Here is a 25,346-nt window from a genome sequence, read left to right as displayed (position 1 = left end):
TCGACTCGACTTCTTAAGTCACAACCCGACGCGTATTTACAACCTACCGATCGTAAACAAGAGCCTTACACATTGTTTGGTACCGTTATCGTGCATTAAATCACTTGACCGACCACTTCGACCACTACACCATCACTAAACTTAAAACACTCTTTTTACTTACCAAAACGGTTTTAAACCGAGTTTTTTCCGATCAAACGAGTTATTACACGTACGTCGGTCACTCGCCATAACCAAACATGTAAGTATGAGGGTGTAAAAATCCTCTTTTATTATGTTTTCATTCGTTTCATAACTATAACATGCTAAAACATGCATAACATTAACCAAAACATGGAATAAACGAGCCAAAACTGATTTTTGATCTGAGGCAGAAGCCCCTTAGGTCGCCAACTAGCCCGCGCCTAAATGGGGTATTCAGACCAGAGATCAACCTTGTTTGTTCTCGTCATTTCCCTTAATCCATTTTTCATATTTGTAATCGGTTTTCACCATTTCAAGTATTTTCGAACCATTTTTATTTTATTTCACATGTTTTAACCATAAAGCATTTTTCACTCTTGGTTCCTCATACCATGACGGTTAAATCCGTATTTCGGTGATAATATTTGGTTAATGACATTTAAAAGGTATTTTAAAGCCTTTTATTTCATTTCTTTACATTTTCAAACAAACATATTAGTCACCAACACAAAGTCATCCTTGGTTCTACATACCATGCCGGATTTTAACCCGGGTACGATGACGAGTATCGACTAATAATATTCAAATGGACTTAAAACAATTAGTCCATAATCATTTTCAAAACTATTCATGTCAAGTTTGTCAAATCGAATCCGACACCGAATATTATCAAAATAATGATGATTATTCGAGTCAAGTTCTTCAAATCAACAAATGCGGTCTAAACGACTCCTTCAAGTCAAACCGGGTTCAAATACCCATTTCCAACACGTTTTATAACGTTTTCTAAAAGGTCAGAACACGGCACATAAATCGTGGGCTAACCCGCGCCTAAACAGGCTCTCCATTTCTCACTTTCAAAACCAGAGGGAGGCCCCTTGTATCGCCGGCTGGCTCGCGCCTCATATAGCCGTCTGGTACAAGGCATGTTCCCTTCCAGCATTAGTCTAGGACGATCCCGACTCCGGTTAGCCCGGATATAGGACGGATCAGATGACTATTTGATTATCCAAAACCATATTTGTAAAATGCCTTACTAAGACAAATGGATCATGTTATACACCCTAAACCTAATACGGTAAATGGATGTTTAATTTCCGTCTTGCATGCAAATCAATCATTAATCCAACTCGACATCTTATACTTGATACTTGGATTAAATCAACCGACTTAGAAAGCTCTCACATGTTAGGTTTAAATTATTGGATGCGCATTCATGCATTTAAACCGTGTTATCAACTTTTGCATTCAACCAACCAAGATCGATCAGTAGAGGCCGCTAACGGGGGCGGGATTGGGTGTCTGATTAAAGGGCGTCCCAATACGTACCTTCACCTCTTACTCAGAAACTTTGGATAGTGGACGACCTTATCCAGGGCGTACGAGAGTCATTCTAGAGATAGGATGCTAAACAGGGACGATTTCCTTATCTTTAGTACCTATGTCAAACGCTGCTTTGTGGTTCAATTTGACCGAGGTATAAAGTGGAATTCGAACGGGTTCCAGGCATCCCACAAATGCTTGGTGGCAACTCCGAACATCTCTAATCATTTCGAGACCCTAACCGAGACGAAACCGATCGATCTAAAACGATCCGGTCGAAAGCATTTTTACGCCGCCGAGCGTGGCTTTCAAAAATACCGCTGCAGGTCCGATCCACAGATCGAAGTGGGCTCGCAAGTGGCCCGTGACTGCAGACCGGTAGGTGGCCCAAATCCACAGACCGAGGCGTGGCCCATGTCCACAAAAACTCATGATAATCAAGTTCCCATATGTCTTCAGTTACCCCATAATAAGGCTTTGTTATATCTACCGGTTGTTTACCCTTTCTGACATATTCAACAGATGATGCCACAACTGTAACGCTGCTATTTTGCATCGTACTTTTCTCATCCTAACGAGTTGTATAAAAGCAGAACCCGTTGACATCATACCCTTCATAAGATATGATGGTCAGCTTGGGACAATATGCTAACCATCTTAAGTTATCACTTGGCTCATGTGTTATGTTTGACAACTCTGTCATCACCTTTTCTTTAAACTAGTGTAAAAATGTTCGATTGTGTTCACTTGCCAACCAACCTTCACGTTTTTGTGGATTTTGTCTTTTTAGATGATCACTTAAATATGGATGAACTTTAGTCATATGTTGCAAAACATACATATGTGCCTTATCAAAACATACACGGTCAACTATAATGAATTTTTTACCCAAAGTACCTTTCCCTTCAAGTCGTCCCTCATGCCGAGATATAGGGAATCCAATAGATTGCCCACTGGTCAAGTAATCTTGGCAGAATCCAAGTGTCTCACAGCCAATAGTTGCTTCGACGATGCTAGCCTCAGGCCGATACCGATTCTTCACTCACCTCTTATACGTCCCCATCTCTCACTTCATAGCCCACATGTTTCTCAGGAACACCGGGCTACAAAGTTTAATCTCTCTAACTAGATGAATTATTAAGTGAACCATAATGTCAAAAAAACTGATGGGAAAGTACATTTCAAGTTCGCAAAGTGTCACTATAATATCGGCTTGTAAGTCGTCTAAAGACTCTGGATCAATGTCCTTGGCATTAATTGCAGCAAAGAATCTGCAAAGCTTAATGATCACTTGTCGAACATGTTTCTGTAAAACAGACCAAATAGCCATATGGAGGAGCTGTGTCAACAGAATATGACAATCATGAGACTTCAATCCCACTAATTTCAAATCTTTTAGTGACAGAAGATGGCTGATGTTGGAGGAATACCCATGCGGCACCTTCATACCCTTTAAAGACTCAAACAATGCCATCTTTTCCTTCCTCGATAGAGTTGTGCAAGTCGGAGGGCAAGTAGGTACGTTTCCCCTTTTCAACTGGTTTTACCTCTACACGCCTCCTAGCAACCACGTCATATCTAGCTTTGACCCCATCCTTGATCTTATTAGGCATGTATAACAAAGTACCAATGATACTATCAAACACATTCTTCTCTACGTGCATGACATCAATATAATGCCTAACTGATAAGTGCTCCCAATATGGTAGGTCCCAAAAGATGGACCTCTTTGTGTGGTACACCCCATCCGGTGGAGGTCTGTACGGTTTCCCAAATTCTCGGTTGATGTTCATAACTCGTTTGTGATACTCTTTTCCACTCAAAAAAATGGAGGTGGTCGGTACTCAGTTTTCCATAGAAAGCCTTCTTCTTCTTACGATATTGATGATTTTCTAGAAGAAATCGACGACCACCAGTGTATACATATTTCCCGCAATTCTCCAACCATTCAGATTCAGTGTCATCACAACATACCGGGCACCCCTTGTCAGTTTTCAGCCTATAGCCAGAAAGGTTTCCATAAGCCGGGAAATCATTAATGGTACAATATAGCATAGCACGCATTTGAAAGTGTGAGCCAGTAGCTGCATCAAACACGCGCACACCAACATTCCATAGCAATTTCAAGTCTTCTATAAGTGGCGCCAAATACACGTCTATGTCATTATCCGGTTGTTTAGGACCCGATATTAGGAGCGTAAGTAAAATATATTTACTCTTTATTGTAAGCTAAGGAGGTAGATTGTAAATTATTAGCATTACTGGCCATGTGCTATGTTGGGTACTCATAGTCCCGAAGGATTAATTTCATCCGTACAAAGCCCTAGTCTTAAATTCCTAGGCTCTTCACCAAAATCAGGAAAGGTTCTATCGATTGTTCTCCATTGGGGTGCATCGGCCACATGTCGTAGTTTACCATCTTTATTTATCTCTTCGTGATGCCACACCATATTTTCTGCATCTTTTGGATTTGCAAAAAACTGCAAAAGCCTTGGGATAATTGGCAAATACCATAAGGTTTTGACAGGGTTCCCTTTCTTCTTATCTCCATCATTTACTTTGTTCTTGTACCTCACTGCTTTACATCGTGGACACGCAACTAAGTCACTATAATTTTTCCAAAACAAAATACAGTCATTTGGGCAGGCATGTATTTTCTGGTAACACTTTCTTACATCGATAGGTATTAGGTGGAAACTCATTACCTTCTGGCAACATTTCTGATAAAAGTTCCACTAAAGCAGTGAAACTCTTATCACTCCACCCATTTGCCGCTTTCAAGGTATACAATTTCAAGACTGCTGATAAATGGGAAAATTTAGAGCAACCTGGATATAACAGTTTCTTAGAATCAGCAACCAACCCCTGGAAAATTTCCGGACATTGTATAAAATCTCGTTCTAGACCATCCATCATTCTATCAATATTCTCATCCTCTACGTTCTTGTCATCGTTATCATTATCCACATTAATCGAAGTGTTATTAAAATCTATACCATGCATCTCAAATTCATACACCGCTAAAAATAGAGTAAATGGGTTGTATTAGAATAATGGTAAGAAGTTGTTATAAGGAATATCGTTTCAAATATAATGTTAAAAATAGAATAATGGCTTGTATTAAGAATATTTTTAATACACCACTAAAAATAGAATAATTGTTAAGGAGGGAAGAACGAGTGGCTTCACCTTGTATCTATATTTACGTATATATAGATGTGAAAGTGATGTTGCTACTTGATGGCAGAAGTGGGAAGTATTTTTACAGTTGATAGAATAATATTTAGATAAGCTAAAGAGGGATGAACTATTTCTGATTATTGTTCTAATAACCTATACATACAGTACACCAATATTTTAAATTCTGGAAACAGCGGAAAAGCTTAAAATACATATGACAAGATAAAATCACATATACTACATTTTAATTTCAGCATAAAGTTCCAATTTTTTTTTCCATTTCCATGATTTGATTGATACAATTGCAGCAAGTAAAACTACCCAATGCTCACATATAAGTAGGGTTGGGCATCGGTCCAAAACCGGACCAGAACCGGTTTGGCCTGGAACCGGAATTGACAAAATTTACGGACCGAGACCGGACCGAATTACAAAAATTCCGGTCCAAGACCGGACCGACCGGTTGGACCGGAATTACCCACTTGTTCAAATTTCAGTCCAAAAATTCCTGTCCGTTGGACCGGAATAAAAATACAATTTTAAGAAAAAAAATGAAAATAACCATAATTCCGGGCATTCCGATCCAAACCGGTCCCGGACCGGACCGGAAAATACCGGTTCCGGACCGGACCGGACCGAAAACCGGAATCTTGGAAAATGGTGGACCATAGACCGGACCGGAATTTTTAATTCCGATTCCGGTCCGGACCGGTCCGGACCGAATTATGCCCACCCCTACATATAAGCCACTAGTGGCGTTTCTAGAAGTCGGATGATGGGGGTTCGATTTTATACTAAACAATTGTACACTAAAATCGTTATTTTACTATTGATTATATACAAAAAATTGATATTTTATTTTCTTAAAATATTTCATCATTACTTCATTATTACTACTATATAAATATATTTATTAAGGTATTCAACATTTTATTTTAGATTTTTTCTGGAAAAAATCACTCTAAATGGCTGGAAGAAACTAACAAACACATTAAAAGAATATTTGGTTGAAGGGAAATGAGTGTTCAACAAAGAATGCGAAGGAAAATTGGAGGGGAAAAAAAAGACTACACTCATATTCGAACCCAGGACCTTAGTTATGGTAGTTAGTATGCTAACCACTACACCACTACTAGAACTATGGTAATTCTGTATACCATTTTATTTTTATCAGTTTTCAATGGGGTTTCAATTGAACCCCCATTGAAAACGCCCTTGTAAGCCACCAACCATTATATACATTATCAGCACATAAACGGAACGAAACACACACAAAAATGAACAAAAGAACACAAGCCAAGGAAACCCAATTCAAATAAATATCAGCATGTGACGGACAACAGTTTAAATAAGCATGCAGTTAACAGATTTGTACTCAAACGATCGGTCTCAATTCCAATTTAAACTAAGGATCCAATTCCAATTTAAATAAGCATGGAGTTAGAGACGAGCAAAATAAAAGTCGTAACACGGACAATCGATACCTCAATTCAGGTTAGTCGTAAGACAATAATCAATAATAGCTAAACAAAATAAATAGTCGTAAGACGGACAGCAGCGAGCATACCCTAATCAATAAAGGCCATGCGAACACGATATACGATGGCGGTGTTGAAGAGCAGCGACGACAGGTGCACGGTGGTGGTGTTGAAGAGCAGCGAGGAAGGCAGAATGACTATACTGACGGCAGAAACACAATCAGGCCAGAGCAGCGACAGGTGATGGTGGTGGCGGTAATCAGCCGATAACGCAGGGATACGATGGTGTTGGTGGTAGGGTGTGACAGGAGCACGGTGGTGGTTGATGGTGGTGGTGCGATGATCGAGTTTAGTGTTGGGATGGAAGAATAAGGGTTTGTTGTTGGGTAGGAAGAATAAGGGTTTTGACAATACATAATAGGGAAGTTTCGAGTGTGAGTTTATCTTTGTTGTTTTTTTTCTTTAATTTATATCATTTGTGACGGTTTTAAGAGAAATTGATGCAAAAAAAATATCAAATAGGTCGGTTATACCAAAAAAAACTGATGTATTTAATTAAATACGTCAGTTCCCTGAATAACCGACGTATTATATACGTCAGTTCAGACTATGAACCGACGCAAAAAGCCTGGCTATAGGGCGGAAATGGACTCCCGCCAAAAACCATGTAATTTTGCGTCATGTTTATAGAACCGACGTAATTTAAGTGACGCAATAGTGGTTTTTTTGTATTAGTGAGAAGTGACTAGGAAGAATGCTGAACTACTGAAGATAAAAAAGAAAATAAATAAGTTGCAGGCCATGATAATGTGGATAGTTTTAGCTACAGGTCATTATGCCATCTTCTCAGTCACTTTTTGTCATTAAAAATTAAGAGCAATGTTTTGCCTTTCACTCACAAAGCAAGTCATCAAATCGTCAAATGGGAAAATCAAAAGGGAGGGGAAGAAGTAGTACATTAGCATTTTACAATTATAAGCAAGATTGGAAATGCTGATTGTTTCATGTATATACATAAAACATTGTTTGTTTGTGGTTATCTGAATATATAGGTGGTTGAGATTGGTATTCTGAAATATAGAACTTGGACACTAATTTGTGTGATTCTTAGTTTTGTCTATGCTAGAATAACTTGAACACTAATTTGTGTGATTCTTTTGTAACGTAAGAACTACTTAATGTCTTATTTTAGTTCTTTGACAAATTATTTTAGTTTAATTTGTAGACTAAGAATCTGTTTATTGAAGCCTTATTTCTACTTATTGATAGAAAACTCCTTATTCAGATATTTCTTTTGTATGTGCTCTGTGCATGGACTTTCTTTACAAACCAGTATTAACTGCTCTTCATTTCCTAAATAATCTTGTTCTGTTCCTTCTCCTGAACTTGTTTAGTGAATTTGAGCTTTGTGAAGGTTATATTAGCTCGAATACTAATTGGCTAAACTTCGTCGTTGTCCTATTTATGCAGGTTCCATAAGTCAATCACGCTAATTACCAACTACTCGATGCTATTGGAAGATTGCTTTGTAAGTTGTATCCATACCTACTGATTATTTACCCCCTACATCTCGTGTGTGTTATTCTTATTTGACTTCGATGTGTTGAACCAGATTATTGCAGTCATGAGCAATGGGAATTGAGTATTCACCTTGACTTTTAGGTACTAAACTAAACTCCTTTACAAAAAAAATTATATATTCACCTTCATTAACATATCAAAAGATTTGAGCAACAATAGATGTGCTGCATTCAAGGTGCGTTTTCGCTACAAGTTGATGGGCCCAATGTTGATGATCATAACTGGATGCAGGGCGACTTAGCTTCATTAAAGACTATAAATGTTATTCGGCCATTCCCATAACATTAGGTCTAATTATTGTTATTTTGTCTTCTGTGTGCGATCTTAGGCCCAATTTATTTCATTTCTTTAATATTGTGGAATTGAATCGCAGGATGTGATGTGATGTGATGTAATGTTGAATTAGATGACATGTTGTTTGAGCTTTTAATAGACGGTTCATCCATATTGTAACTGAACTATACGCTTTTGATCCTAATCCTAATTATGTTAAGAAACTTTATTCTTTTGTACATCCAGTCATATTTCCTATTAGTGTCTCGAAAATTCTAATTACCTTCATAATTTGGACAGGTTAAGGAGTACTACTTGCCGCCATTTAGCCGAGGACCTTTTTTTTACATCGAGTTATGTTATAACTTGGTTTCCGTTTTTTTGGATAGGTTAGTTATCTTAATATATTTGTATGATACTATATAGATCTTTTGGTAATTATATTGACTTCGGATAATCGATTGATTGTATAAACATATTTGTTAATTAATGAATCATATTTGTTGATTATTGAATCGTCTTTTGCATTTGTGATCATGTGTAGCAGTAATGTTTTGGGGCATAATATATATATATATATATATATATATAATATATATATATATAGTGTAAAGATCAAGAGAGTCCACCTCTTACATTTGAGTCCATAAGTCCCCCTTATAGCCCTTGGATGAGGAAAATGGAAGGTTGTGATTGAAGCAAAAAAAAGGAGATTAATGAGCTAATTTACCACTCTCTCTCTACTATACTAATTAATTAACAACATATCCTAATTAACCCCTAATCTAACATATATACTTTTCCACTTACCACTTTCTCTCTCATCTCACACAATTTCAATCCTCAGCTCTCTCTCTCTCTCTCAAACTCAAATCTCTAAAAACAAAAACCAAATAAATAAAAATCCCAAAAATCTCCTCTTCCTCACTAACCAACCCACCTTCGCATCTACCTCCGACAGCCACCACCACCATTCACCCACCACGGCCACATCCCTTCGCCACCACAACTGACACCAAATTCCCTCACCCACCACCTCACCTCCTCACCAACCACGGCCATATCCCTTCGCCACCACAACCGACACCAAATTCCCTCACCCACCACCTCACCTCCTCACCGAACCCATGCTCACGCCCGACATACACCATCATCCCCCACCACACCACCCAGAGCCCCCACCACCGAGACAACAACACCGCGACAACAACAACACCCGCAGCCTCTTATGGACTCAACCATCAACATCCTTTTAATCTCTTCTTTTCAGATCTGAAATACCGCCTCACAACACCTCACGATAGCAACATCATCACCACCGACTCCTTTTCTCTCCGACCACACCCCACGACAACCCCCAACAACAGCACCACCCAACAACCAGCCCACACTCACGGCCTCCAACCACCATCTTTCCTCCTCCCACTTTCTCCTATTATCCGATCTGTGTTTTGTCGCAGATCTCGGTTTTGGTGGGGGATTTGCAACGCCGATGGGGAAGGAGGAAAAGGAAGAGTGGTGGTGTTTGTTTGTTTTGTTGGCGTTGTTTGCGTTTATTTTAAGATCGACCTTTTTTTTAAAGTTTTGATGGTGCTGATGTTAAATGTCCATAATGTGGTGTTTGTTTTGTTTTATTTTTCTTTTTCTTTTCCTTTTCCTTTTTTTGTGTTTTTATTTCCTGTGTTTTGTTGTTGTTTTTAGTTTTTTTTTTTAATTTTTTTTTTAAATGTCCTTATTGTTGGCTTCTTATTATTTTTAAAATTTTAGATCTAGGTTTTTGAAATATATCGAAAAAAAAGATCTCACATAAGTTGTTTAATTTTGTGAGATCTTCAATTGTTGTTATATTAGATCGTTTTATTTTAGTCTTAGATCTAATAAATTACACTTGTCTTCATTAAAATTACACTTTTTTCTGCTAAAATTATACTTTTTTCTGCTAGAATAACATTTTTTTCGGCTAAAATTACACTTTTTTTTGTTAGAATTACACTTTTTTCTGTTAAAATTACACTTTTTTCCATTAAAATTACACTTTTTACTGTTAAAATTATACTTTTTTTCTGCTAGAATAACATTTTTTTCGGCAAAAATTACACTTTATGTTGGGTGTTGGTGTGTGTGCGTTAGTTTCAAATATCGTCTTGTTTTTTTTTTTTAAATCCCGTCTTGTTTAAATTCATTATGTTATCGTTTTTTTTAGATCTCGTTTTTATGTATAGTATTATTTTTTTCAGTTTTTCTTTACAAATTTCGTTTTTTTATAGTCTTATTTTTAAGGTATTACACTTTTTTTATTAAAATTACACTTTTTTTTGCTAGAATAACACTTTTTTCGTCTAAAATAACACTTTTTTCTGCTAGAATAACACTTTTTTCGACTAAAATTACACTTTTTCTGCTAAAATTACATTTTTTGTTGTTGTTATAATTATACCTTTTTCTGTTAAAATCACACTTTTCTTCATTAAAATTACACTTTTTTCTGTTAAAATTATACTTTTTTTTGCTAGAATAACACTTTTTTCGGCTAAAATTACACTTTTTGTTGTTAGAATTACACTTTTTTCTGTTAAAATTACACTTACCTCTATTGGACTAATGTTACACTCTCAATGGACTTGGTTATATTCTCATTGGACTAATGTTATTCTCAATGGACTAAAATTACATTCTCGAAAGGGACCGAATTATACTTTTCTGGACTAAAATTACACTTTTCTGGACTAAAATTACATTCTCCTTGACTAAAAATAACAATCTCATTGGACTGAAATTACACTTACCTGGACTAAAATAACACTTCTTGTCATTAAAATAACACTCGTAAAATGCTAAATTACAATGACTTGTGATAAAATGACAAAAATTCAAAATATTATTCGTTAAAATCACTCGGAAAAGATTGAAGTTAAACTTGTAAAACGATAAATTCTCGAAAATATTCCTTAAAATTACACTTTTTGCTGTTAGAATTACACTCGTAAAATCCTAAAATGCCGAAAAATTGTCTCGAAAAAAAAAAACGGAAAAAACCGAAACAGGAAAAATGTTAACAAAATTTTCATAAACTTTGAAGTATAAGACAAAATATGGTGTTAATTGTGTATGATAATGAATTAGTGAATGTATTATTAAAACTAGAGAGAGAAGTGAATTAATTAGTGTTAAGTGTATTTTTTGCTTTCAATCTCAACCTTCCACCATGCATGATCCAAGGGTTGTGGGAGGGACTTATGGACTCAAAAAAAAAAAGGGACTTAGAAGAACTTTGCTCTATATATATATATATATATATATATATAATATATATATATATATATATATATATATATATATAGAGAGAGAGAGAGAGAGAGAGAGAGAGAGGCAAGTTCAAATGAGTCCACTTAAAAAAAGAAGTCTCTAAGTCCTATTCTAAGCCATTAGATCTTTGAAAATTAATGGTTGAGATTTAAAGCAAAATCACACTCACCCACTAGTAATTAATGATAAATTAATTCCTCTTTTTCATACATACAATTCCCAATTATCCATTAATTACATTTTCTTTCACATCAACTCACTTTATTATGTAATTTTCAATTCAAATATAAAAATAATGTTTCTAAAATCTGAATTTTTATTCCCGCGTAAAATTGAAGCGGTTTTTTAAAAAGGTTCGAAAATCTTCATACGGACTCCGATTAAGGCGAAATAAAAACCTAAATTTATTATTTTTTCGAGCTCGTCGCAATGGTAGAATTTTCGTAGACCATTGCTTTTTCGAAAATTTCAGTACTGCTCGGTGAATTGGAAGTTACGTCATATCCCATTGAAGTTCCAAAATAACCACTTGAAGTTACACCCAATTTACATCATATCTATTTTAAGTTAATTAAATAATCTACTCATATACTTGAATTTACACCTTATCAATTAAAGTTACACCATATTTACTTGAAGTTACACATATTTGCTTGAAGTTACGACATGTGAGCTTTAAGTTACACCATATCTATTTTACATTATATCTACTCAAAGTTAATTAATTAATTTGCTCATAAACTTAAATTACAGATTATCAATTGAAGTTGTACCATATTTTCAAACATATCCGCTTAAAGTTACACACAATTTAAACCACATCTACTTGAAATTAATTAATTAATTTACTCATATACTTGATTTACATATTATCAAGTGAAATTACACCATGTCAAATTAAAGTTGCTTCATATATACTTAAAGTTACACTATTTCTGATTAAAGTTACACCAAATTTAGTTCAAGTTATACAATATCTGATTAAAGTTTCACCATATCTACTTAAAGTTACACTATTTCTAATTAAAGTTACACCATATATGATTAAAGTTACACCATTTCTACTTAAAGTTACACCATATCTACTTAAAGTTACACTATTTCTGATTAAAGTTACACCATATCTACTTAAAGTTACACTATTTCTGGTTAAAGTTACGCCATATATGATTAAAGTTATACAATTTCTGATTAAAGTTTCACCATATTTACTTAAAGATACACTAATTTTGATTAAAGTTACATCATATATGATTAAAGTTACACCAAATTTATTTCAAATTATATGATATCTGATTAAAGTTTCATCATATCTACTTAAAGTTACACTATTTCTGATTAAAGTTACACCATATATGATTAAAGTTATACAATATTGATTAAAGTTTCACCATATCAACTTAAAGTTACGCTAATTCTGATTAAAGTTACATCATATATGATTAAAGTTAAACCAAATTTACTTCAAGTTATATAATATACACTATTTCTGATTAAAATTATACCATATATGATAAAAGTTATATCATATCTACTTCAAGTTACACAGTACCTAATTAAAGTTATAACATATTTATTTAAAGTTACATTATTTCTGATCAAAATTACACCTTTTATACATTAGTACAAAATATTTTACAATGCGAACAGTCTATTATCTATTATTCAATTCAATGGAATATAATCGTGTCATAACCCCACTCAAAGCTATAAAATAATTGCTGCGTTGAAGCTTCGCATCTTATCTATATTAATACAAAAGACAATACTCAATTCTCAGCGCGCCACGTCATTAATGCAGTTTTTTTTTTTTAAAAAAAAATTCATGTTATGGTGGGACCCGTGAGTGTGCAATGTATTTATTTTTTCAGATTTCCGTCTTTTCAAACATGCGATAAATTCCGTCTTACAACAAATTCTATGAAATAATATTATGAAAAATTTCTATGAATTAATATTATGAAATAATTTTATACATTCCGTGTAAATAAAATTAATCACATATACGCAGAATGAATTACAAATACGAGTAAATGAAATTGAATTACATAATTTTTAAAACAAAATTACATAATAATAAAATTACATAATTTCAAGAAGGAATAACATTTATATACGGGATCGAACATAAAACGCAAATGAATTACATACATATGTTAAAGTTGATTATATTAGATTATATTTCTTTTATCCGGATGTAAAGTTTTTTATGTATGCAATTTTTATTTACAAGAGTAGATTACGTTATTTCCTTATAAACCAGTGTATGTGAACACGCGTTTGTAACAAATTTAAGCATAAATTATGTAGATTGTAGATTTAGACCAACTAGATAAGTACAATAGAAATGCAAAAACAAATATACATCCAAAAATATTAATATTGGCCCAAATACATACCCATGCAATTTTGCACGGGTTTAAAACTAGTTCTTGTTGAAACATGGTGCTCCAGTCACGTAGTCATGCTTGGCTTTTGTATCATAACCCCACTCAAATCCATAAATCTTCTTGAATCCATGAGCATATTTAGACAAGTAAAGAAGAACAAGCAGCTTCTTAGGTACACATCCACGGACAAGACTATTGGAATCACCAGACATTATAAAAACTGATTAGAAAAAAATGATACACGGTTACGAAAACACGAAACACAATTAAAATTAATATAAATTATTCAAGCATCTCAATACGTCAATACAAATTCTAAGATGGAAAAGTAAAAGGCAAGCTTAAAACAATGAAGGATCGTATGAGTTCCATGAGATAGACATTTTAAAGTTACATAACATTTACTAAAACATTGAGGATAGACATTGTAGATTTAATGTTACTCACTTTGAGCATTGAAGTTACACACTTTGAACATTGAAATTATAAACTGTACAATTTTATAAAAAAAAAATCAATTTGAAAATGCACAATCTAACAATTAAACATAGTTTGCGTACAATATATAATACATCAAACCATAATAACAAGGACATAGAATATATATACAAATTCATTTAAAAAAACTTGTAGGTTTGGACGAGGACTCAACTTTCAGCCATAATCAAACCCCACTTCAAAACAAATTATAAAAAAACTTATAGATTAAAACTGGATTTGTATATAGCAAAGAATACTAGGTTTGTAATTATGAAGATAGTTGATAAAATAATGTTAATCAACCTTGAATCCATAAATCAGCAAGATAAGAGCTACCGAAAAAAAAAGTGGTGTTAATAAGCTTGTCACGTATTAACAAACTAACCAAATTTGGAAAAATATGAACGAGAATGTTAATAAGCTTACCGAAATAATGTGGTGAAGGTGACAGGAGATAAGAAAGAGAACAGAGGATCGAGAACCGACGAGTTCGGCGGTAGATGTCGAAGTCGACTGCCGGCATGAAGAGGTAGTGGTTGCCGGCATCTGGGATGGTTGTTGGGGATGAGAGAGTTGAGGGAAGTTAATCTTAGGGAACATGAAAAGGAAATTGAATATGTGTATGTGACGATGTGAGTGAATAGAAAATGAGAAAAATATTGGGATATAAACAGAAACAGGGGCATTGGGAAGTACTCGGCATTGGGAAATGAATAAGAGATCGGTAATTGGAAAAAAGAATTAATGAAATGGGGGGCTGAGTGTGTTTTTTAATTTTAATCTCAACCATTCATTAGGTAACAATCCAAAGGTTTAGATGAGGACTTATGGACTCATCTAAACTAAGTGGACTTAGTTGAACCTATATATATATATATATATATATATATATATATATATATATATATATATATATATATATATATATATATATATATTATAAAAATTAATAATTAGACATCGGATTTTTGTAAAAAACCGATGTCTATATTTTATAATAGACATCCGACTATTTAGATATCTGATGACTATGGGAAGGAATTGGCATCAGACTTCCAAAAAATCTGATATGTATATGTCATATAGACATCATATTTTTTTAAAAGTCCGATGTCTATTGATCAATGGACATAAGACTTAAGTCTGATGTCTATTGGTCTTATATGGACATCACTCAACTTAACATCGGTTGTGAATCTGATGTCCATTGACCAAAAAGTCTCATGTAGATAACGAGTGTAGTAGTGGCTCTTCTACATACCTACTCTCGCTATTCCCTTTCTCGATAGATATCTCCTTGAGTAATTCTCCTAAGTCCAACAAGTTCTTTGTCCAACCAAGGGCAGTGATTCCAAAAAAAGAGTACAATCCCCGTCATACAGACAGAGGGAAAGTTTCCTTTCATATGAGCAAGAAGGAAATAGGTGACCTAGTGACAGAATACCCGCCCTAATACTTCAAATATTCATTAATAAAAGATATCGGTCGTACTTCGTCCTGCTCTGCCAACTTATTATATGCCCGCCGGATTATTGCGGAAATTTGGGGGAATATTTAGGGGGAATTATTTGGATGAAATAAAGGTTAAAGAGGCGAAATAGAGAAAGTAAATGAAGCAGCCAAACTGAGAGTTATAAACGCTGGGCAATTTCGTCACTTCATAAAGTTTTTCACCTGAAAATGGCTTTGGGTGCAAAATGTAACCTGAGCAATTATTCTAGATATAAATGATTAAAAAAAATTGACGTGGGAGTAAGTTTAAAAAAGTGGATTAAGCGTGAGTGTAATCGATAATTTACTCTTTATTAAACAAGTCCCTTTCATTTAGTGAAATTCCACACATGAACGAAAAAGACAATATTTTAGAAAGCATTTCAGCCTTTTCTGTTAAAAATTATTATAGATCTCAATTGATTGACCAACTGGATCATTGGAGTTATCGTGTTATTATTTTAGGATTTATCCTTTTAACCATAGGTACTCACTTAAGTTGGAGTTTTGAAGCAATTTCAGGTAAAATGTAATAATTTTAGGGAAAAATTTTAAACATATGGATTTTGAAAAGGAGTAAAATCTAATCTTACTTCTATTAAAGCCAGAGCAAATAAACAACAATGGTTAAGCCACGACACAAATACAAGCAACAATTGCATTAGGAGAAAAAGTGTTACATGATGTCATAGTGACATCATCCCATCACCCACCCACGTTCTTTTTTTCTTTTTTTCCTTTTGTTTGCATGGTTTCCAATTTCCAAATCATTTAGTGTATCATTTATACCAAATAAAATTATACCAAATAATAATAATAATAATCTATATATATATATATATATATATATATATATATATATATATATATATATATATATATATATATATATATATATATATATATATAAAAAAAGAGAGTTTTTTCGAGCGATCTGAGAGCGTCCACATCATCAAAAATCAATTTAGGAAAGTATAATTTTTGTTGTAAAAAATAAAGTGGAAAATATTTTAATTTTTATAATATGTATATTCCTAAATTATATTCAAGTGATATTTCCAATTTTTATATCAAACTTTTACATTTTATTTGGCAAAAAAATATCGTTAAAAAAATTATGAAAATAATATAATTAGCTTTGTGTTAAAAAATGTTATCATTAGAGTATAAATTTCATATTATTTGCACATATTAAAGATGGTGTACTTCTTAATACGTAAAATTGTATAATTTTTATACCCACATTGGAAAATAAGTAGGTGTGGTGAATATACTACATATAAATAGTAGAATTGTCCCACATCGAAAGATTAGTATAAGGTGATGTGATCCTATGATTATAAATAGGATGCATATTTGGAACTTATGTATCCACCAAAATTTTTTTGAGTCTCATAAATATTGTTTTAAAGAGCTCTTAAGATTTTCTATCGTTATCTACGATATGATATAAAAAATAAAGTGAAAATCGTTGGGAACTACTCGGGAAAGAGTTAAGAATATGAACAAGAAAATCAAAAAATAACTAAAGGTTGAATAAGAAAATCAAAAAATAAAAGGTTTTACTAATGGTAGTCTCCTGACACATGCACTACAAAACTAAAGATTTTACTAATGGTTGTCTTCTGAATGCAGTAATAGAGCTTTAATGAGTCGTTATATGTACGATGTAGAGATCCATATCTAATGATCGAGACTAAGTGGTTTTTACCTTCAAAGAAAAATAATATGTATACAATAGTGGTTTTTTAAGAAGAGACATGTATTTCTTGGTATGTTATATCTTTCACATTGAAAAATAATGTAGGCATTATGAACATACTACGTCTAAATAATTAAATTATGTATCTCACATTGAAATAATAATATACAGTAGGGTGATTCTATAAATATAAATAGGAGGTATCCTTGAAACTTAGGTATTAATCCAAAATTTTTTGATATAAAAGATATAGACTTTTTAGTATGTTATATGTCTCACATTGAAAAATAATGTAGGTGTTGTGAATATATTATGTATAAATAATAGAAATGTCCCATATATATACATTTTCTATATTATATTAAATTGATGTTTATTATTTTGATATAAAAACTTTATATTTCATTTGAAAAAAAATATCGTATGAAAATTATATAATTAGATTGTGACAAAAAAATGTTATCATTAGAGTGTATATTGTATTGTATTGTATTTTCTCATTATTAAATCGGGTTGATGTCAAAGTAGGTACAAACAAAATGGTGTACTTAGTAGTTAATATGTTATTTGTCCTACATTGAAAAGTAACGTAAGTGTGGTGAATATACTATGTATAAATATTAAAATTGTCCCACATCGGAAGATTACCGTAAGGCATGGTGATCTTATGATTATAAATAGAAGTCATAACCCAAAATCTTTTGATTCCCTTAAGTATTGTCAGAGATAACTCTTAAAAGAGTTTATATAATATATACTATGTATTTCTTATTTTATATTCAAGTGATGTTTCTAATTTTTATATAAAAACTTTTAAATTTCATTTGACAAAATAATGTCGGTAAAAAAATTATGAAAATAATATTATTAGATTCATGGTAAGAAATGCTATCATTATATATAGATTTCATATAATTTGCACATATTAAAGATGGTGTATTTCATAGTATGTTATATCCCCCACATTGAAAAATAATATAGGTGTGATAAATATACTACATATAAAAAATAGAATTTTCCCACATCAAAATATAGTATAAGGTGGGTGATTCTATGAGCATCCTTGGAACTTAAGCATCAACCCAAAATCTTTTGAGTCGCTTAAGTATTGTCTTGGAGAGCTCTTAAAAGTTTATATCATTATATTTTCTACCTATAGATTTTATGTGTCCCATATTGAAAAATAATGTAGGTGTGGTAAATCCGTAAATATACAATGTTTAAATAATATAATTAGAATTGTGTTAAAAAATATTCTATCATTAGAGTATAGGTTCTTATCATTTGCACATATTTTAATTATGATAAAAAAAATAGAAAACAAGCGTCCATGGTAGCATGTGTAATCTATCAAAGTTCAAGGTTACCATGAGAAATTTCCAATATTATAATGATATAGTTAATTAAATTTGCATTTAAAAGAGAGATATCCGTACCAATAAAACAATAAAAGGGGTATTATTTTTTAATTGTTATTTTATTGTCACGCCATCAAACTGAACGTCCATTTAACAGCCTTTACATTAGGGGGTACCATGGGCAAAAAAATAGAACTTCAAGGGTACCATAGGCAGATTTTTAAAAGTAGGAGTAACATGGAAAATCTAACAAAACTAAGGGGTACTACGGGAAATTTCCGTATCTCAATTATTTTAATTTTTTTTTTTTTGAAGAAAAACAACGTACAAATATTAATGGAGAGTACTTGATCATATTATTAAATTTAAATATAACTATTAGATATAATGAGTAGCAATTGTCCAGTATTCTGGTATTCGAGATCCGGTTGGTTGTCGAACTAAGTGCAAAAAAGATGGTGTAATTCTGAGTATGTTATTTGTCCCACATTGAAAAATAATGCAGGTTTGATAAATATATATTACGTATAAATATTAGAATTGTTCCACATCAAAAAAAAAATTCCAATTTTTTTGTGAATATATTACTTATAAATAGTAGAATTGTCCCACATCGAAAGATTAATATAAGAAAAGGTGATTATATAATTATAAATAAGAGTTAACCCACGTATATATTAATCTTTTTTTTTGAAAGAGATATTTTAATAATATGTAAACAAATCATTATTAGACATATAATGTAAACATTAAACGCTTATAACTTTTTTTTTGCATTATAAATAAGTTAATTACCCCGTTGCAACGCACGGGCATTATTTTTTAATTGTTATTTTATTGTCACGCCATCAAACTTAGCGTCCATTTAACAGCCTTTACATTAGGAGGTACCATGGGCAAAAAAATGGAATCTCAAGGATACCATACGCAGATTCTTAAAAGTAGAGGTAATGGAAAATCTGACAAAATTAAGAGGTACCACGGGAAATTTCCGTATCTCAACTATGATAAAAAAAATGAAGAAAAACAACGACAAATATTAATGGAGAGTACTTGATCATATTATTAAATTTAAATATAACTATTAGATACTAATGAGTAGCAATTGTCCGTATTCGGTATTCGGGATCTGGTTGAATGTCGAACTAAGTGCAAAAAAGATGGTGTAATTCTGAGTTTGTTATTTGTCCCACATTGAAAAACAATGCAGGTTTGATGATATACTACGGATAAATAGTAGAATTGTCCCACATCAGAAAAATAATCCAAGTTTGGTAAATATATTACTTATAAATAATAGAATTCTCCCACATCGAAAGATTAGTATAAGGTGGGGTAATTATACGATTATAAATAAGAGTTAACCCACGTATATATTATATCAGAAAATTATCATAAGGTGGGGTGATCCTAAAAATTAATTTAGGAAAGTATTATGAATATTATATTTCGATGTAAAAAATAAAGTGGAGAATCTTTTAATTATTATAATATTTATTTCCTATATTATATTAAAACTTTTACATAATTTGATTCTTGGTAAAATTGCTATCATTAGCGTATATATTTCATATAATTTGTACATATATAAAATCATATACTTTTTAGTATGTTATATGTCCCACATTGAAAAATAATGTGGGATTATATAAAAATAATAGAATTGTCCCACATCGAAAGATTAACATCAGACGTGGTAGGCTTATGATTATAAATATGAGGCATCATTAGAACTTAGGTATCAACCCAACATTTTTTGCGTCTCTTAAATAAGATGTTTTGACTTTTAATCATATATCTTTTGCGTCTCTTAAATAAGATGTTTCGACTTTTGATCATATCTAAATAAATGATTAGACATAAGATGTAAATATTAAGACCTTATAACCAATTTTTTGTTACTAAGTTAATTACTCCGTTGCAACGCACGGGCATCCAAACTAGTAATAATAATAAAGTAGAGTAGTAAATAAGTTTTAACATTTCTCAAAAAAAAAATTGGCAATATAATTATATTTTTTTAATAAATCTTGCTAATTTACAATAAGTTTTATAAAAAAAAAAATATAAGTTTTAACATTTCTCAAAAATTGACATCTTGTATTTTACGTCCCGTTTGATAATTAAAAATGTAATTTATAATTCAAATCTACATAGAAAATATAATTATATTGTTTTTATAAATCTTGCTAATTTACAATATTGAATTACATGCCCGTGTAATTTTACACGGGTTAAAAACTAGTTAACTCTTAAATTAATGTATGTATATATACAAATATTTATTTATACAATTAGGGTTTTTCTACAATTAGAGTTTTTACCCCTCTCATTTCTCACCCCACCCCAAGAGAAACAAATAAAAAATAAATAAAAAAATCAGAAATCCCCAAAAGGAGTCCCCGTGAACTACCAGACGCCCCCCGAAAACTGACCGACGACGGAGAGGGAAAAGGGACTTCAGCAACGGAAGGTCGACGGCGATGGGGATTGATGGTCACAGATTAGAAAATGCAAGTTACTGGTGCACTTGCATCATGATGTCCAAACATGGTTATCTCCCTTCCGCCGATGTGCAAACATGAGGCATCATGATGTGTATAAACATGGCCTACATGGGGCATCTCTCTTATTAGTCATCAAACATAAATAAACATGGGTCATTTAATTCGTTTTTGTGAATCTGCTCATTGATAACTTGATCAATTGATGAAAGGATCATTTTTTAATTTGTGAAAACCCTAATTGTGAAAATTCATTCTTTAAAAAAAAACATTCACTCAATCAATTAGAAGCGGTATGTTAATCAACTGTTGATAAAACAACAAAGTTATTAGTGATAGGTGCGAATTAAGATCCATAATCATCAACTATTAACGGATTGGTTAAGTTTTGAGAGAGAAGGAAGGGAGAGAACTTTTTGTAATTTGATTTTAAGATGAAGGGTAGGATTGGAATAATGGAGACAAAGTGTGCAGGATTAGTAAAAGTATGTGCAGGATTTAGCAAGTACGAAAATAAATTAATTAGGGATATTAATTTGAATTTAGAAAAGTTTTATCATGTGCTCATTGGGCACATTTTAAAAAGACCCATACAATTATTAGCTATTTAGCTAATACTCGTAGGTTGTAACAATATTTAAAGCATTCTGTTAAATAATAGAATGGTAACAAACTCCCGCGTCATGCTGCAATTCTTATACCATACACTCAGGTGTATGGTACTTCCTACCCCCAAAATTAAAAAAAAAAAAAAAAAAAACAAATAACAAAAGTCCCCACTTCTTAACAGTTATCACTTTCCACCGAAGATGTCTTAGTCTAGTGGTTAAGACGGAGGTATTGTGGACAATAGGTCCCAGGTTCGAATCCCCCCTCCCCTTTATTGTAATGCGACTAAGTGCGCGCTTCGATTGACCAAAAAAAAAAAAAAAAAAACAGTTATCACTTTCCATAAACTCTTTCTTCTCTTGTTTCAAACTACGTCTACCGTTTCTATAAAAAAAAAATCGTCCATGAACTTTAATTTTCCATCCAACACAGTGGTTTTGTAATCTTGATTCGAGTTTTGATTAATTAAATTCTAACTTATCAGGTATGTGTTAAAATTATTTCGTGTTTTGATTAATTAAATTCTAATTTATGGTTTGTGTTGAAATTACATTAAACCCTAAAAGTTGTATAATACCGTAAATTAAATTGATGAGTTTTTATGTTTTATCTCTCATTATTTATGATTAAATTTGTGGTTTCGAGTGTGATATTCATCATATGGCACTATCATATTCACTCAGAATTTAGTGAATATGATAATTTATTTTGATGAATATGTCTTATCAAGTGTGATATTCATCATAACTTATTATTATATTCATTTTGATTTTAGTGAATATGATAATATAATTTGATGAATATGTAGTATTTAGTGTGATATTCACCTTATGATACTATTATATTCACGTTGAGTTAATTGAATATGATAGTGTACGTAATTTGATGAACGTGTGTTATGTAATGTGATATTCATTTTATGACACTGTTATATTTACTTTGAGTTTAGCGAATATCGGTCTAATTTGATGATTATGAACTGTAAATTTGGTAAAACTCGAATACAAATAGATGAAAGAAAACTACGAATTTAATAAAGTCAATAGGATTTTAAATTTGATAAATTGAGTAATTTAGAAAGGAAAAAAAAGGTACTGAGAGAGATGAAGTGGGTAGTTTATTTTTATTTATTTTTTATTATTATTTTTTTTTTGCCCATAACTACCATGAGTGTATCTTACTCCCTACTCCTGGGAGTAGGATATAATTTGCCGTCATTCTTATACCATACATCCAGGTGTATGGTACTTCCTACCCCCAAAATAAATAAAAAAAAAAAAAAAAAAACAAATAACAAAAGTCCCCACTTCTTAACAGTTATCACTTTCCATAAACTCTTTCTTCTCTTGTTTAAAACTACGTCTTCCGTTTCTATAAAAAAAAATCGTCCATGAAATTTAATTTTCCATCCAAAATAGTGGTTTTGTAATCTTGATTCGAGTTTTGATTAATTAAATTCTAACTTATCAGGTATGTGTTAAAATTACTTCGTGTTTTGATTAATTAAATTCTAATTTATCGGGTTTGTGTTGAAATTACATTAAACCCTAAAAGTTGTATAATACCGTAAATTAAATTGATGAGTTTTTATGTTTTATCTCTCATTATTTATGATTAAATTTGTGGTTTCGAGTGTGATATTCATCATATGGCACTATCATATTCACTCAGAATTTAGTGAATATGATAATTTATTTTGATGAATATGTCTTATCAAGTGTGATATTCATCATAAGTTATTATTATATTCATTTTGATTTTAGTGAATATGATAATATAATATAATTTGATGAATATGTAGTATTTAGTGTGATATTCACCTTATGATACTATTATATTCACGTTGAGTTAAATAAATATGATAGTGTAATTTGATGAACGTGTGTTATGTAATGTGATATTCATTTTATGACACTGTTATATTTACTTTGAGTTTAGCGAATATCGGTCTAATTTGATGATTATGAACTGTAAATTTGATAAAACTCGAATACAAATAGATGAAAGAAAACTACGAATTTAATAAAGTCAATAGGATTTTAAATTTGATAAATTGAGTAATTTAGAAAAGAAAAAAAAAGTTACTGTGCCGTCATGCTGGACACTGCCTGGACGTCATTCTTTATTTGTTTAACCAAAATATTATGAATCTTCAATAAAATAATAGACGTGTTTGAAGGAGCGATCGAGTAAACTCGAGCAGTTTTGGGCCTTAACAAAACAGTCAAAACCGTCACACCTTTTTACTCTTTTAACGGTTTTTTCTTTGTATGTGTTAATACTTTTCTTAAAAATCAAATTTTCATTTTTCTAACTACTAGTAAATGATCAGCCCAACATTTCATCTAATCCTTATATAAATACATGAAATTATCTAATACGAAGTACTTCATTAATTAAATATATCAACTTTTATAAAAGATACATACATAAATTTGTTGTTGTTGTTGTTGTACAATTTAGCCCTACATTTACTATACAACGTTCAATGATCTCCAAAACCTCGGCGACCCGGATCATCCGACCCACCACCAACATAATAGCCTCTCCTACGGTTAAACCGTGCCATGTGTTCATCAATCATAGGGGGGCTGACACAAGAAGAACCATAGCCGGGTTACTCTACCAACAACTTTTGGGTCTCGGGTTTCACCCGTTTTTGGATAGTAAGAGTATGAGACCCGGGGATAGGTTATTTGAAAAAATTGACCGGGCCATTAATAAAAGTCGGGTCGGAGTAGCGGTTTTTTCACAACGTTATTGTGAATCAAATTTTTGTTTGCATGAACTTGCATTAATGATGGAGTCTAAAAAGAAAATAGTGCCAATATATTGGGACGTAAAACCGTCTGAGCTTAATATTAAGAATGATGGAACTTGCTCTAATAAGGAACTTGAGAGATTTCAAAGGGCTCTTGAGGAGCTAAAGTATACCGTGGGTTTAAGCTTTGATACTTCATCAGGGTAAGTTTTTAATTTGGTTAATGTCGCGTATGTAAATTATTAATCTTTCTGGTTCATCTGATTTTTACATATTTATATATTAACTCGTATAACAACTTTTTAATCAGACGTAAAGAATTTGCTAAGTGACAAGAAGTATTATTTGTAATCATACAGTATTTCATAACAAATTTTAGTTAGTAGAAACTATGACGACATGCATAACTATATGTGTTTTTGTTTTCCAAATTTGGTTAATTAGGGTTTAAAGTATCATACCCTATTTATTTCCAAATTTGGTTAACTCCGTAAAGTATTTAAGTGTTTAGAGTATTGTACTTATAACAATGTAAGATTTATTTTGACATTTATACGTTTGTTTTATTCCATAGGGATTGGTCACAGTTTCTCACAAGTGCAACAGATGCAATACTACAAAGCTTGCTTGAAGTTCAAGAAAACCAACAATACCTCGCATATTAATAATAATCATCGTATTACAAAATATTTTGGTGCAGATTCCAACTCGCTTCTGAAATAGTCAA

At 32.0% G+C, this 25,346-nt stretch overlaps 1 protein-coding gene across 1 annotated transcript; it reads left to right on the top strand.

Annotated features, from left to right (window-relative positions):
- The first annotated feature begins 6,288 nt into the window (after positions 1 to 6,288).
- Positions 6,289 to 25,284, top strand: LOC141590568 (putative 2' cyclic ADP-D-ribose synthase BdTIR). Its single transcript, XM_074411144.1, has 3 exons — positions 6,289 to 6,404; positions 24,322 to 24,822; positions 25,194 to 25,284. Exons 1-3 carry the CDS (start codon positions 6,289 to 6,291, stop codon positions 25,282 to 25,284), a joined length of 708 nt encoding a protein of 235 aa, XP_074267245.1.
- The last annotated feature ends 62 nt before the right edge of the window (positions 25,285 to 25,346 follow it).

The sequence above is a fragment of the Silene latifolia genome, chromosome 7 (genome assembly GCF_048544455.1).
Source record: "Silene latifolia isolate original U9 population chromosome 7, ASM4854445v1, whole genome shotgun sequence".
NCBI classification, from domain to species: Eukaryota; Viridiplantae; Streptophyta; class Magnoliopsida; order Caryophyllales; family Caryophyllaceae; genus Silene; species Silene latifolia.
The sequence above is the reverse complement of the archived record's forward strand: the minus strand, read 5'-3'. Positions and strand labels throughout refer to the sequence as shown.